Consider the following 16989-nt stretch of genomic DNA (forward strand, 5'->3'; position numbering starts at 1 on the left):
GGATGAGGATAAGGGTTTGAATGAAATGAATTATCAATACGGATGACAAAACTGATTTTTGTGTGACAGTGTAATACGGGCTTAAATTTCGGCAGTGAATCGTCCTTGTTCAGTTGACCAGCAGAAATACAGCAATTGATGTTTCAGGTCACACGCTAGACGCGACAAGCCACCCAGTATAAATAGCATTGTCACCCGCACAGTAGCATCACTAGTTGTCCATCAGTCATTGTGTAAAGGTCCTCTGTGCGGTGGCAAAATTAACCGAGTCGAAATGAAGGTGAGCACAATACGAATTCATTAAAAAAAAAAATAACATTTTTGGCCATTTGTATAAGAATTAGCTGGTCAGATGTCTGATAGTGTCGATATAGACAAAATTCGGCGCCTGGTCTTTTAAAAAAATCTAATTACTTGAATTTTCGCTCACATATCGCTCACTCCTTTCAACAACGCCATATGTTTTCGGAATGCCCAAAAAATTTACTATATCCCAGCAAAAGAGGGATATTTTTAACTTAATATTTACCCGCTACAGGGCAGAAAGTGTTGTTTTTGCATTTTGAAGAAAAGGTTTGGTTTAATTTTTTTTTAAATATACTTAATATTTTTCAAATGGAGAAAAAACTCTCAGGTTTTACCTAAAAAGATCTGTTGTACAGTAAAAAAGTTCAATAAGTGGCTTGATATTTATATTTAATACATTGTATTATATTTCTAAACTTTAAAACTGATCTGAAAAATTAAGTTTTTTGATTTATGACTTCTTGAAAGGGTGAGCGACATATGAAATTCGGTTGCCGGACATAAAAAAGAAAAGATCAAAAAGTTATTTATTTGTTTTTTTTATTCATATATGTATAAAATCATATTCTACTAAAAAAATATTCGTAAAAAGTTAAATCTAGCAGACCTTTTTTTTAAATATTTATGTTTGAAATTATTCTGTAGAGAATGCGATATTCCTGAAAGATTCTTTTCAGGTTTATCAAAAAAAAAGAAAATTCCTTTAAATATAATTTTATATTTAAATATCTCGATTTGGACCTTGTAGAAAAACATGATGATTTATATATAAAAATAAAACACGTTTAAAATTACTTTTTTGAATATTAATGTGAACACGACCAGTTTTTAGAATTACTGATGTTCTCATCGAAACGGTCTTAATTCGCACCCAATGGTGCATAGGGCACTACATCAAATTGATGCCATGTCAAGTTGATCGTCAATTACGTGAAAGTAAGTTGTTAAGTCTTGCACTTTACAAACCAGTCTTATGTAATATAAAATAAATAATAGAGTAAAAAATATATATTTATTATGACTCCCCTGGGAATCGAACCCGGGATCTCCAGCTTGGTAGCCAACAGCGTCTTTGAGGAGAATTTTATTTGGACAACCGTTTTTACTCGTGTACAGGTAAAATATCACCGTGCTCAGATAAATGAAAGTAATTTTTTTCATTCTAATATTTATTCAATATTATCTCGGATTTGTACCTGAGCAGAGGGTTGATCACCTTTCCTTCATGTGTCGTGTTAACGATCAAGATAGCACTGCATCAATACTATGCAGTGCCCTATGCACCATCAGGTTTAAAATTGCATATTTTCGAGTTAACGTTTTTTGCCAGTACACCCACGATGCATGACACTGTTTTTTTTTTAATTCGCCATATTGACTAAGTTCTTTTTTTTCCAGATGATTGTAGCATTTTTCTTGTTCTCCTGTGCGTTGGGGGCTCTCGGGGCTCCGCAAGCCCCCAGCGCGCCGTACGCGCCCAGCGGTTGGAGGCCGAAGGGGCCCTCCTTCGAGCTGCCAACCAGGACCCAAGAGCCCGAAGAGGTATTTATATTTATTAACAAGTATTTTGTTCGCCTCCGTAGTGTGATGGTCAGCACGCTCGGCTAACATACTGGAGGTCCCGGGTTCGATTCCCAGGGGAGGTCAAATAAATATTAGTGATTTTTTCACTTTATTATTCATTCAATATAACCCTGGACTGGCGTCTGAAGCGGAGGGCCGATCACCTTTCCTTCATGTGTTAATGATCAAGATAACACTGCGTTTATATGATTGAGTGCCCTATGCACCATAGAGTGCGGATAAGGGTTTGAATGAAATGAAATTTCCGATTAGAATTTTCACTCGTGAATTACATGAAATCTCACCAATAGATGTCTCTAGTGAAAATTCTAGTGTTTCAAGTTCAATGATTGTAAATTGGATCATATATATATAGAACTTCTAAGAATTTTAGTATTTAGACAAACTCAAAGTGTTGTTAATAAATTATCTGGTCAAATTATAAGCTAAAATAAAAAGGAGGTTTAATGGCGTTTCTCATGTGTGTGATTATAATCCTGGATTCGGACCTCACATACAAATATAAGAGTTTTTGTTCAATACAAAAGCTTCTTCATCTCACCAATAGATGTCTCTAGTGAAAATTCTTGTGATTTAAGTACAATGTTTCTTAATTGGATCATAAATATTTAGAACTTCTAAGAATTTGAGTAGTGTGGTTGTCAATCATGATTACGCAGACTTTTGACACCACCAGATTTTAGGTTCTGATTGATCTGATCGTGCCAAGTATTTTTCGGTCATCCTCGTTCTGTTTTCCCGCACACATTCGCCACATATATTTTCTTAGTCATTCTCTCGCTATCCATTCGCTCCGCATGTCCATACCACCGTAAAGAACTCTTCCTAATCTTTTCAATCAAATTATACGTTACGATGAAGTGTATTGACTAACGATAAAGAGTAAAAAATACATGTTACATTATTTAAATTAGGACAGCACAATAATAAATGTTAAGTCGGTTTACTTACCCTTGGGTATGGTGTCAGATTGCCTGGTAAATTTTGCCACATCTGGCATAACTAGCCATGGCCCGTTAGGGTCAAATAGCCATCGGACGCACTTTTAACACATTTATAAAACAGTTATCGAAGATAGTTTATATGTAAAGTAATTATTTTTAAATTGAAATATTAAACAAGAAAAATTAAAAAAGATTTTTATGGATGTTTTGTACGGTGTTTGAAAATGATGCGGAATGCATCGAAACACGTGTCACAATAGATTTTAAGTACAAAATATTTGAAAATAAAACATAAATTCAGTTAAATTCAAACTCTTATACGCACTCCAATGGTGCATAGGGCACTACATTATATAAACACAGTGTTATCTTGATCGTTAACACGAAGGAAAGGTGATCAGCCCTTCTCTTCAGGTACCAGTCCAGGGTAATATTGAATAAATATTAGAGAGAAAAAATCACTTTTATTTATTTGACCTTCCATGGGAATCGAACCCGGGACCTCCAGAACGGTAGCCGAGCGTGCTGACCATTACACTACGGAGGCGGACAAAAACATAAATTACAAGTAAAAATTATATTACGCGTATATCACGTGATCTCTGAAACCAGCTTTTGATAGTACGTAAGCCCTGTAAACGCCCAGACTCACGTATTCTTCTTCATCTCTGTTAACATGATATAATTGGCTTCTAGTGTTTTGACTGGGGTGTAAAATTTTAGCTCAATAACGCCAACACTTCACTTTATAATAAATATACGTATTATTGTCACATTTACGATATTTTCGGTACTGTCTAGATGTATGCACGAACCCTTAAAAATTAATTTGACTGATGTGTTCGCCTCCGTAGTATTATGGTCAGCACGCTAGGCTACCATAATTGAGGTCCCGGATTCGATTTCCAGGGGGGGGGGGTTAAATACAAAATAAAAAGTAATTTTTTCTTTAAAATATGTATTCAATATTACCCTTGGACGTGTGCCTGAAGCGGAGGGATCGATCACCATTCCTTCATGAATTAACGATCAAGATAACACTGTGTTATATGATGCAGTGCCCTATGCACCATCGGGTGCGGATAAAGATTTGAAGAAGATATCATAAAGATGTACACACTGAATTAAATTTATTTGAGCGATTTTGTTAAAATATGCGCAAACTCTTTATTAAATACTTTATAATAACAGAATTTATAAAAATAAGCACAATACTTAATTAAATTCATTTGACCGATTTTATCAAGATATGCACGAAAAAATAATTTAAAAAACTTGATTTTAAATTAAATCACCTATCTGAAGAAACGTCATGTTAAAACTGACAGCTATGAGAGAAAATCACCTTAGATAAATTTTTAAAACAATCATACTTACCATAGATTTTTTTCTATGGCAATCATTGCTTAGTGATATTTTGAGTGTGACTAATATTTATATATATTTGACACACACAAAATGTGAAATATAATATTGTAATAAAAAAACCAAGTGTTTTTGCTAAATTGAAACCTCATAAAATCAACTATAGATACTGCCGCGAATTCTGACGTATTAAATATATAAATATGTCAATATTTAGACATTCATATTCTTCTTCATCTACATCAACATATCAATAAGTCAAATGTTTGCTCATATACTCTAGATTTTAGTCTATTTAGGCGGTATTTTTATCACTATTTTAATTTTTTATACTTCAGCACAGAAACTGGTCTATGACAGGTCCCAAATCCTGCCAATACTAAGACTTACATATTCTTCTTTATCTTTGTTGAGATATCGATAAGAAAAGTATATTAAAATTATGTATAAACTCAGGTTTAACTGTATAACGGTTATTAACTTTCGCGAATTTGATTCGGTAATCTGTCGGTTAAAATTAATCGATTAATCGATCTTTAAATTAGTTTATTAACAGTCACTGATCGTAAGTAAACAAGGGTCATCGTGTTAGTAAGACGTGTTTGACGTCATAATTACGTCACGTACACGTTTTCGGAGTGTTGCAATTAAAAACCGATATATCTCATATGATGATCCGATTTTTTTGTGTTGTGAGAACACGTATTGTATTTTCAGTGAGCAATTTAAAAGCAAATTAATATTATACAGAGTATTTTATTTATTATTTTTAATAAAGAAATGAGAAATATTTGTGTTTTTATTATTCACACAAATATTTCAATTTCACACTATTTCTGTAAGCCCAAGCGGCTCATTCTTAGAAATAGGTATCAAATTGCGGTAGAGGGGTTCGAACCGAGAAACTCCGACTTAAGAATCCGCGACTCTAACCACGGGACCACAACCCGACGAATCTTTTTCACTCTTGAATATTTTCTTAACACATTTTGTGTGTGTCAAAATACTTGTTCACAAATCTGGATTATCTTGAGTAGTGTGGCTGTTAATCATGGGTAGAATTGGTGAATATTACACGTGTGTAAAGTGATCACTTAACCAAGCTTATGACTGTCGTAAGCCCTGTAATTGCCCTGACTACTAAAACAATTCGAAACTTCTACATATATTGATGAAACTCGAAACACACATTGCGCGAGTTTATAATCGCCATCTATGGTAGGATGACGAAAGCTTTTATAATGGAGGGACTCTTTCCATTTGTATGTGAAGTTCGTTTCCTGGATTATATTCACATACATGAGAAACGCTTGAAAATATGATTTTCAATTATTTTAGCTTATAATTTTACCTTTATAAAATTGATTAACTTTGTTTTCACCACATTTTTTTTAAATATAATTTACCCTACCGGTTTCGACGATACCTTGTCATCATCAGGGTTTATTTTAAATCAAAAACATTAAAAACATTAAAATTATTTACCAAAAACTTCCACACCTGATGATGACATGGTATTGTCGAAACCGGTAGGTTAAATTGTATTTATAAAAAAAGTGGTGAAAACAAAGTTAATTAATTTTATAAAGATATTATAAAACGTGCCACAAAGTATCTGCGGAAAACATCCAAGAAAATATAATTTTACTAGTTAATTTGAAGAAAATGCAAATTTTGAAATCAAAATGTTATGAAATTTTTTTTTAGATTTTATGTTAGAATTTTTCAAAAGCAGCTTAATTTTATTGAAATCGCTTTATTCGTAAAACAATATTGTAAATAATTACTCAAAAATCTTAATTTACTCGCTGTTCGACCAATTAGATCTTGCACCGTTTAAATCGAATTTACATTAATTACGTGCGTTATTTTTAAGCAATTTTAAACACTTGGCTAATTCCACGTCGCGTCCCCAAAATTTGTCGCGGCTGGTGCTATTTTGCATATCTTCAAAGTCGAGTTATGCAATACTGCGACATATCTTGAATGACAACAATGCTTTTATGCAATGGACCGAATTGGGTGTCCTTTTTCGCATTGCTAAAGAATAAATACGTGATTTTCATCGTTATTAGCTTGGCCTTGCTTGGGAAGGATATTACTTTATAAATACATGATTCTCATATAGAGGTTCTACTTGTAATAATAACAGGCCCTTGAAAAAGGTATTTCAAGGTTGTATACATGATTAAAATAGTGAAGGACATTGGTACCGTAAACCAAGCTAGGACACAAAATGACGAACCCTCTTCTAGTGGAACGGAAGGTCTGTTGACGACAGTCAGCAGTCCGGCTTCTCCTGAGGAGTGCAACGTGGTTTCCTCCCGGCAATGAGCAAATGCTGATAAGTTCCTGATTGGCCTACACTAGATTATCTCTTCTGTTCCAACACATATTAAAATATATATTTTTTTAAATCAGAAGAAACAAACATCGCTTAACGATCTATAAATCTTGTACATAATAAGCACGGTTAATAATAAATTCAATTTCTATCTAAAACAAAATGGTATTTCAAGGCCATTTTTACTATCAACTCAATAGTTTGATAATTTTCAAGTTTTCATACCTATGATTCTTCTTCGTGAGTTAGAATCTTTGTGATAATTGGTTTGCTTCTAATACGTGAGAGTGAGATAATCTTTAGAAAAAAACCTGAAAATAGATTCTTTTTATAAATCATTTCCGCTATCTCCTTTTCCCCAATGGAGCTGTTTCATGATGTGTTATTATTGGCTTATAATTTTAAAAAAATTAATAAAAAATCACAAGACTGTCGGTAACATTCTTATTGAAATCGGTAGAGAAGTAAGGGAGATATGAAGGTTTAAACTTTATAAAACGAAAAACGGACACCGCTATACGTCATAAAATTTTACGTCATCAGGTGTGTTATGGGGCGTATTCCTTTGTGTATCTGCTTTATAGAGCTGTAATAATGGTAGTTTGAATTCGTTTATGTGACGTTATTCGTTACCAACTTACGAAAACAATGTTTTTACGAAGGCGAATTTTGCGAAAGAAAATGATGAATGAAAATATTGATTATATCACTTCACGAGTCTTACACAATCCTTTATAGGTTGAGTATGTTAAATTAGACATTCCTCACGAGTGATAATACCTTATTCAATCACAATGAAGCGCCCTTGAGATAGTCTTTTACGAAAATGGGGCTATTTAAATTATCCGAATTTCTTTTTCATGGGTTACAATCATTGTGTAGATTGATTTGCTTCTTTCATGATCAGTCTCCATCTATCTGTATCCTCCGCTCGTCTCTTCAACTCGTTGTACCCGCTACAGCGCATATCAGAGATAAATAAGTCCATGTAGATTAAAAGAATAAAAATTTGGATAACCCAAATATTTTTAATTTTCAAAAGCGGGTCGTCCTCTGTAGTTGTAAAATGAAATTAAAACTATAAATATATGTAAGTAAGTCAATATTTAAAACTTTATAAAATTAATTACCTTTATTTTAACCACTTTTTTATTAATACAATTTAGCCTACCAGTTTTGACAAGAACCTTGTCATCATCAGGGTTTATTTAATTCTAAAACATTTAAATACTCTCACTAAAAACTTTCACACATTCCGTAAAAATAAAAAAAATAAACTAACTTACATATATAAATTATTTGCGCAAAAATTCGTGTTTTGTGAAAATAGTGTGTGGCATTTTTTTTTAACTGTCCTAATTTTCCTTTACAATACACGCGAAGCAAAAAATATTGTGACAGTATTTCAAGCAAAATACTAACAGTGACTTTCATTTACGTTTTATGTTGTAAAAAATATCTTCATTTAAATTTTACTTACAGCATTTTGAGTGCGTCCATTTGGACATAAGTACTTACTTGTTCACAAATCTGGATTATCTTCAATTATAGGTGTTATTTTTTTATATTATTTTTTGACATATCAAAAATAATATAAAAAATTATTCCTTTAATTGTAGATAATCCAGATTTGTTAACAAGTGTTTGGACACACTCAAAATATTGTAAATAAATTAACAGGCTAAATTTTAAGCTAAAATAATAAAAAAAAAAATGATATTTTCTACATATGTTTCGTTTCTCATGCATGTGATTAAAATACAGGATTCGGACCTCACATAAAAATGAAACAGTTTCTGCTCAGTATAAAAACTTCATTTATCTAACCATAGATGTCTCTAATGAGAATTTTAGTTGTTCAAGCACTATGTTTCTAATTTGAACAATATATATAGAAGTTCCACGAATATGAGTAGTGTGGCTGTCATTCATTTACTTAAGTTATAACTTTAACTATCTAATGACGGTCGTAAGTCCCGTAACTGCCGAAACTTCCATGTTCTTCTTCATCTTTGTTGAGATATAAAATTTTTTAAATAAATGTTTTTACAGGTTCCAAACCCATTCAGAGGAAGTCAAGAAACGGAAACTGGAGCTGATGTGGAAATCACAGAAGAGGAAGTTCAGTACACTGGGGAGATAGGTACCACTGAGGCGACAACTCCTTTCCTGCAGTATGGACCACCGGTCACCAATTCCCAAGAAGAAGAAGACGAGGAAGACGAGCTAGAAGCCACCACTGCTGCCTTCGAAGTTGAAGACGAACTCACTGTTCAAGGTAAGGAAAGAGAAAGAAAGAGAAATCAACAGTCAAAAATACCATGTCTTTATGGTGAATTAAAAAAGTGATAAAAAAACAGTCTGATAAAGATGAAGTAAATCCAACACAACTTTAAAAATGTATTTTTTTAATATTTGGCAACCAAGTACTTCAATAACCTTCCTGCAGATGGAAAAAAAATGAAGACATTAAAATGCTATAAAATAAATTAAATTAATTACACATGTACATACATGTTAATTTAAGAAATAAAAAATAATTATAGTAAAAATTAATTATATTACCAACAAACATAAACAAAAAATAATAAGTGCAACTCGATTTTCAAGCACAATGGCTTCTTAGTCTCTTTATTAGAGAGAACTGCGTTTTCTTTTGTAACCATATTAAAAATAAATTAAAAATGTATGTGAAGCATGCGGTTAGCAAAAGAAAAGTACTGAATTTAGACAATATTTCAGTATGGCAAAACCATGAACGAAAGATGTTCTTATGGTGATATCGCTCACTCCTTTCAACAACGTCACATATCAAAAAACTTGATTTTTCAGGAGATCGTTTTTAAAGTTTAAAAATATATTACAATGTATTAAAAATAAATATCAAGCCATTTATTAAACTTTTTACTGTGCAACAGATATTTTTAGGTAAAACCTGAATATTTTGTCTCCATTTGTAAAATATTAAATATATCTAAAAAAGTAATTAAACAATACATTTTCTTCAAAATGCAAAAACAACACTTTCTGCCCTGTAGCGGGTAAATATTAAGTTAAAAATATGCCGCTTTTGCTGGGATAGAGTACATTTTCTGGACATTCCAAAAACATGCACAACTGAAAATTGACGATTTTTTATTTATGACGTTGTTGAAAGGAGTGAGCGACATGTTATACATACCATACATGTTACCACTTGATTGTGTGTGCTGTGACATGAACCATATTCTAAACGCCTCAAACCAAATCATAGTATTGTTTTTTTTATATCGAACATCTAAAATTGACAACCTGATTCGTTTCCAGCCCTGCCCGGAATCGAACCAGCAAAGGAATTCCGCTCTCTCCCAAGCGAGCGTCTGCGCGACCGTCGCGTGCAGCGTCTTCGCCAGCAAAAGCAGAAATCCGGCCGTCTCCAGGCAACCCCGTCCCGGCAGATCTTCCAGGGTCAGTTCCAGCAGCAGCAGCAGTTCCAGCAACAGAGGCAGTTCCAGAGGCAGCAAGTGGCCTATAGCACCACCAACGGGTTCCAGCCTCCGGCGCAGCAGTTTGGATCAAAACAGGGAAAGAAGAATGCTGGGACTTTTACGACTGGATTTGTCGCCCAGCAGTTTGGCAGGTTTACTGTTCCTCAGGGTGTTCCGGCTAAGCAGAGATTGAGGCCAGCGCCTGTCTTCAACCAAAGGTAAGAACAAACCATTTTTTAATAGGTATATCAACTTTTATATTATTTTTTCACATCTCAATCTTCAAAGATGAAGAAGAATTTGAAAGTCTGGGAATTTACGGTGCGGACGACCGCCATGAGCTGGTTTAAGAGATCATTTTACATATTTATTTTACTTTATTTATTTTATCTCTTTTGCCTAGAGGCCAAAATATTTTGAATTTTATTTAGTAGATAGTGTTTTAGTTTTAATCAGTCTTGATAAAGAAGCGGTTAGCTTCGAAACCGGTAGACATAAAAATTAAGTTATAATAAAATATTTAAAGTGATGTTAAAACAACATTTTGAGTGTGTCCAAATACTTGTTTGTCAACTGCGGGATACATGTATTTTTCAAAATATAAAATATTTTTAAATTTTGTGTATAAACAAACAATGATATTGTAATATAAATAATGTAGGATCAGGTTAGGAGTTGAAAGTGAGAAGGAAAGAAACTAAGGAATATGTGATATGATGATATATATATATATATATATATATATATATATATTTATATATATTTATGTATATATATATATATATATATATATATATATATATATATATATATATATATATATATATATATATATATATATATATATATATATAAATATACATATATATATATATATATATATATATATATATATATATATATATATATATATATATATATATATATATATATATATATATATATATATATATATATATATATTCATACATAAATAAACATACGCTTAGGGTTTTAAAGATACCGTACCTTACTTCATTTAAACGATGATTTAAACCTCTATCAAGGTTCGTCCAGAAAAGCCAGAGGCAAGAAGTCGCAGGCACTTTCGATGCTCCAGTTCCACTAGCTGGTTCTCCCGCCCAGGAGTATGGACCTCCTCAGGAATATGGACCTCCAGCCTCACAGGAAGTTCCACAAGAACAGGAACAGGAAGTGGACCAGCCAGAGGACCAACAGGAAGAAGAAGCCGATGTCCCACAGACTGAGGAAGAGGTATGGAAACCCAAAAACCTATTTTACGTTTAGAAATAATATAAATTATGGAACAATTAAAGTTGTTGGTAGAAGCAGAAGGAGACAGATGAAATCTCGGAACGATCAAGTACTTCAAATACTTGAATATGGTCATGTCGGGAGTTCAAACCAACTTAACGCTCCGTTCTTAATTTAATTGATGATGCTTATTTAACGTAAACAGTAAATCCACAGGTTTTAAAATTTAAAAAGTTGAAGCGTAAGTAGGGTCACGATAAGCGGTGTTGCAAAAGCCGTAGCTAGATTTCTGAGTCACTTCAACGTTAGGTAATTTACAAAAATCTCAGTCTTACATTCATTCCTTATATCACCATTGGAACATCCAACATACATGGTTTTGCCGCACGAAGAGATCGCATTTCGACTGCATTTAGTCTGCTATCTTCCTTCTTTTGTCAACTCCATGCTTCACTTACATACATACATTACTTGAGCTTAGTATTAGGACTGAAGGTCTTAAGGACTTAGGAAGAAAGGTGTGTTGAGATGGTTTGGACATGTAGAACGAATGAGCGAGGAAAGAACGGTAAAACAAATTTATTAGGCGAATGTTAGCGGGAAAAGAAGTAGAGGAAGACCGAGAAAAACATGGCACGATCAGGTATGCCAAATACTTGAAAGTGGTCAGGTTAGGAGTCGTAACAATCGGCGGGTATGTATAAGGAGATGCATGAACGTGGAAGAGGCGAAGAATGTTTGCAAGGACAGAGTGGTGTGGCGCTCTATTCTCTCTGCCTACCTCTGCGGGGAAGCGGCGTGATGGTTAGTTAGTTAGTTAGTATTAGGACTTTATTATGTAATTTCATTTAAATTTTATATTCCATTTTTATTTTATTGACTGGTGCCTGAAGCATAAGACTGATTTAATTTACGATCAACTTAAGGTTCCAATAATTTGATGTAGTGCCCTATGCACCATTAGGTGCGTATAAGGTTTATAATTAGAAATTGGCTTTAATTATAACAATTATCTACTTTGGAAAGTATTAAATTACTTGTATCATATATTTCAGAGAATGTAGAAAATTAACCTGATACATAAAAAGTGACTTGTTATGTGATATAAAATAATTTTACTTTGTATCATAAGTGCGCTAACTAGATTTATATAATGGTCGTTTGAAAATGAAAGTAACATCTTCACTTTCCTCTTTAAACTTCACGATTTATATTTTTTCACTTGAAACCGTCAAAAAGATCTAGGTCAGTCATATGAAACGGTAGATAGGTTTTTTTTAATGAAATAATCATGCCAAAAATGCGGAAGAAGTTTTGCAGAATTGAAATGATTATAGGTGTATGGAGTTGTATAATAAAACTAATATATATATATATATATATATATATATATATATATATATATATATATATATATATATAATAAAAAAATAATAAAACCCTTACCGCACCCCAATGGTGCATAGGGCACTGCTTCATATAAACGCAGTGTTATCTCGATCGTTTACACATGAAGGAAAGGTGATCAGCCCTCCACTTCAGGTACCAGTCCAGTGTAATATTGAATAAATATTAGAGTGAAAAAATCACTTATATTTATTAAATCCCCCTGGGAATCGAACCCAGGACCTCCAGAACGGTAGCTGAGCATGCTGACCATTGCACTACGGAAGCGGATATTTGTGTATATATATATATATATATATATATATATATATATATATATATATATATATATATATATATATATATATATATATATATATATATATATATATATATATATATATATATATATATATATATATATATATATATATATATATATATATATATATATATATATATATATATAAATGGGTCCACCTCCGTGGTGTGATGATTAGCATTTTCAGCTACTGTGCAGGAGGTTCCGGGTTCGATTCTTCACTCTAATATTTATTTAATATTACTCTGCACTGGTACCTGAAACTTCTTCATGTGTGAACGATCAAGATAACACTGTTTTTATATAACGCAGTGTCTTGTGCGCCATTGTGGTGCGGAGAAGGTGATTCACGTGATTCATCAGCTGCGTGAAAAGCCAAATATGTCTGCGCCAAATTTATTTTTGGAATGTATTCACTTGGGTCTCTTTTTATATAAGGTCCAGAGATAGGTTCCAGAGGAAGTCATGTATAGCATGTAATAAGACTTGAAGTACATACAGAACGGGGGATGGGTTCCATTATTTTTAAAAACCGCAAAACTTAAAATCAAAATGATAGAATGTACCAAAAATCGCTTTTAAAAAGTGTATAATTTATCTGAAAAATAAAAACAGAAGAGCATTTTCCTTAATTAAATATCCACATATGAGAAATGGTTTTTGAGATAAATCATCAATCCAAATTACAAGTACTTTTTGCAGTAAGATTTGAGTATTTGTAATTTTGCGCAAGTGACGTAATCACACTTTTACGGTTGTAACCTGCATAAGTCTAAATTTAAGATTTTTTATGCGAATTCGAATAAAAAAGACTTGAACTACATACAAAAATTAGGGATAGGTTCCATTACATTTGAAAATCACATAACTTCAAAATCGCATAAAAACAGACCCAAACGTATTTATTAGATTTTTTTTAGAATGCATATTTAAAATACATTTTTTTTTTAAATTTAACTTAATACCTTTCAATTACTCTTTTCTTAGCAATACTGAATATTTATTTCGAAGAAAATCTCTATTTTTCAATACATAAACAATGTATTAATAAAATAAAATAAAATATTTTTTCACTGAAAATCTTACCTTGGTTTACAGAAAGTCAAGTCGTGGGCTGTTGATTACTGGGCTTTAATGAACGTATGTTTATTTTTTTCAGGAAACCACTGAAGTCAACGTTATTGGCAGTGATGAAGAGGAGACAGGGGAAGGGGAAATAGCCGTATCTAACGCAGTAGCTTCTGGAAGATACGTCCTTCTCCAACAGTCAGCCAAGCCCGCCAAACTCAGAGCCGGAAGAGCGCCAAAGGCCGCCAAACTTAGGTAAATTAATTAATATTTAACACTCTCCTTATCATTCATCGTTCACTTTGTGTAATACCACTTTAAGGTGGTATTACACAAAGTAAACGATGAATGATAAGGAGAGTGTTATATAACCGTACCACAAAGTTAACAGTGCTTAAAAGCACATACAAAAATATACAAAATATAATTAGCATGTTATTCAATCATCCCCTCTTTTTTATTTAAGGGAGATGTAGTAATAAGCCTTATTTTTTTAAATTGACTGATTATACTAGATGAATTTTGTTAAATTCAAATTAATTATAATCCTCAGAAAAAAATATGTGAAATTTCGGTTCTCAATACTTGTCGTGTTTTTTTATATATAACATAGAATTTTGTCATACCAGTCTGAAGATGTTGGTATTAAAAATTATTTCTTTGCAAAATAAAATAGAGCTTTGTTTTTGAACTTGTCGAAACCAGCTGGATAAAAGTACCGATAAAAAAGTGGTTAAAAAGTTTCATTTAATATATTTTTTTTAAATGTGCCACAAAATATTTGTGAAAGACATTCAAGGAAAAATATTTCCCCTCATTGTTGATTTACAATACTTAATCTAATAACTTTGGAGGAATGTTGAAAAAGAGATTTGTAAGAAATTCAAACGTTTATGATCTCAAAGTGTTGTTTTAATTTATCCCATTTTTCAGTTCTTTTCAGACTTTTCAATTAACGACCAATTTATTTTCAGGGCTGCCAGCAACGTGCAACAGATTTCAGAGCCTATTTTCATGTACAACCAGTTTGGCCAGCTCGTCAGGATCTTCTGAATCATCCCTTACGAAGAAAAACCTTAATATTTATATAATCCCTTATTTAAATAGACGCAAAATAATCTTAACGCAGCGATTTCTCTTACATATTGTAGATTTTAACTAAATCCAATTACAAAGAAGACTTACTCTTCTATTCCTTACCAATATACTAAAAGGGCTTTGAATCGTATCAACACAGTGTTATCTTTATCTTTGATCACATGAAGGCAAGGTAAACACTCTTGTGCTTCTTCTTCTTGGCTTCATCACAACTTATCGTCTTTGTAAACTATTGGGGTCAGCTCTCTTCGTCCTCAGGTAAAAGGTCATTCTATCATGGACAACGTCACCTAGGCCATGCCTTCGAATCATGTTATCTTTCTGCAGCATCCATGAATTATTAAGTCTTCCTCTAGATTTCTCACGAAAATATCCATGGCAATTGGCTGGTTCACAATATGATCAGGTTCTCTGCGTCCTATGTCTCCACACCATCTCTGTAACCTTTCCTCTACCTTACTATTGATGCCTGTTACATCCAGTCTTCCACAAATACGTGAACTCTTTATTTCGTCTCTAAGGGATACTCCAGCTGATAATAATCATTCGCATTTCAGCAATTTTACAAGACTAATTCTCATACATTCGATATAACAGGTAGCTATTAATTTCACACATATGTGACTGTTATATCATTAGCTTAGTGAGATGAACTATCTGACCAACAATTGGGGACCCGGGTTTAAATCCTGGAGCAGAAATTTTTTAATAATTTGTCAATATCAGACACTAGATTATTCACTATACGATTGATATATCAATATTTTATGCGTCTCAACTTGAGATGAAACATATTTCGTTATATATTTAAAAAAATACAAGTCTGAGCATCCCTGGCTTATAACCTGACATTTGGCTGGCTTAAGTGATTTTACACTTGTTAAACGTTCACCATTCTGCCTGTTATTGATTATAAATTTTTGAACTTACTATGCACAAGCAGATTCATTTTTTTTTAATTTTACATGATTGAATCTCATCTGTGAGATTCAATATTTAAAACCGATCTTTTTTAAACGCACCACTTTTCAAATCTAATCTAAAATCCATTTCGCTGCGTAGGTGATAGAAAATGTTTATGGTATGACCATCAAAACTATAAAAAATAATACTATTTTACTTAAAAAGTATTCTTTTAAAATATTCACTCGTTCAAATATTATGCACTTAATTTATTAAAATAAGATACTTGAAACTGATTGGAAACATATTTTTAAAATATATGTGTATATACAGAATAAATACATACATATATATATATATATATATATATATATATATATATATATATATATATATATATATATATATATATATATATATATATATATATATATATTTATATATATATATATATATATATATATATATATATATATATATATGTATATATATATATATATACATATCCTATGATAAATTCTGTTAATTGATCAAACACATAAGAAAACCATTTATCTTATAATATTTACTTTTATAATTTTTTTATATTTAAAAACCATATTTTTACAATATCCTTGCTTTTCTTGCTTATATGAAATTTTGGACTATAGTTTTTGTATGATTAATTTTGTAATAAAACTGAGTATAAAAAAAATCTGCTTTTATTCATTTCTCCAAAAGACGAAAATACCCTATGAATGCATATATACCTCACTTTGTCCCCTGAACTTCTTACCCGATCCTAATGAAATATTTTCCTTGTTTTTTTTTAATAATGGAGAAATGTTGAAATAAATAGGTTAATACGCATTTTTAATTCATGTTTTACATCATAAATACCACTTTTTCTTCAAATCTATTGTGACACGAGTTTCGATGCATTCCGCATGCAGAATGCATCGAAACACG

At 32.0% G+C, this 16989-nt stretch overlaps 1 protein-coding gene across 1 annotated transcript; it reads left to right on the top strand.

Annotated features, from left to right (window-relative positions):
* The first annotated feature begins 213 nt into the window (after window positions 1-213).
* LOC148301262 (uncharacterized) lies at window positions 214-15164 on the top strand. The gene is made up of 7 exons (XM_088273539.1): window positions 214-280; window positions 1705-1848; window positions 8596-8821; window positions 9850-10228; window positions 11057-11264; window positions 14132-14295; window positions 15015-15164. The coding sequence occupies exons 1-7, from the start codon at window positions 275-277 to the stop codon at window positions 15091-15093; spliced, it is 1206 nt and encodes a 401-aa protein (XP_088129665.1). The 5' UTR covers window positions 214-274; the 3' UTR covers window positions 15094-15164.
* Window positions 15165-16989: the final 1825 nt, after the last annotated feature.

Source organism: Brachycentrus maculatus, unplaced genomic scaffold (assembly GCF_059751285.1).
Source record: "Brachycentrus maculatus isolate JH-2025_06_01 unplaced genomic scaffold, ASM5975128v1 h1tg000588l, whole genome shotgun sequence".
Taxonomy (NCBI): domain Eukaryota; kingdom Metazoa; phylum Arthropoda; class Insecta; order Trichoptera; family Brachycentridae; genus Brachycentrus; species Brachycentrus maculatus.

What these genes read in the sequence shown, in the direction of transcription:
- LOC148301262 (XM_088273539.1), top strand. An exon ending in GGACCCAAGAGCCCGAAGAG is followed by an intron (nt 1,849 to 8,595) that starts GTATTTATATTT and finishes ATGTTTTTACAG; the next exon opens with GTTCCAAACCCATTCAGAGG. An exon ending in GCGCCTGTCTTCAACCAAAG is followed by an intron (nt 10,229 to 11,056) that starts GTAAGAACAAAC and finishes ACCTCTATCAAG; the next exon opens with GTTCGTCCAGAAAAGCCAGA.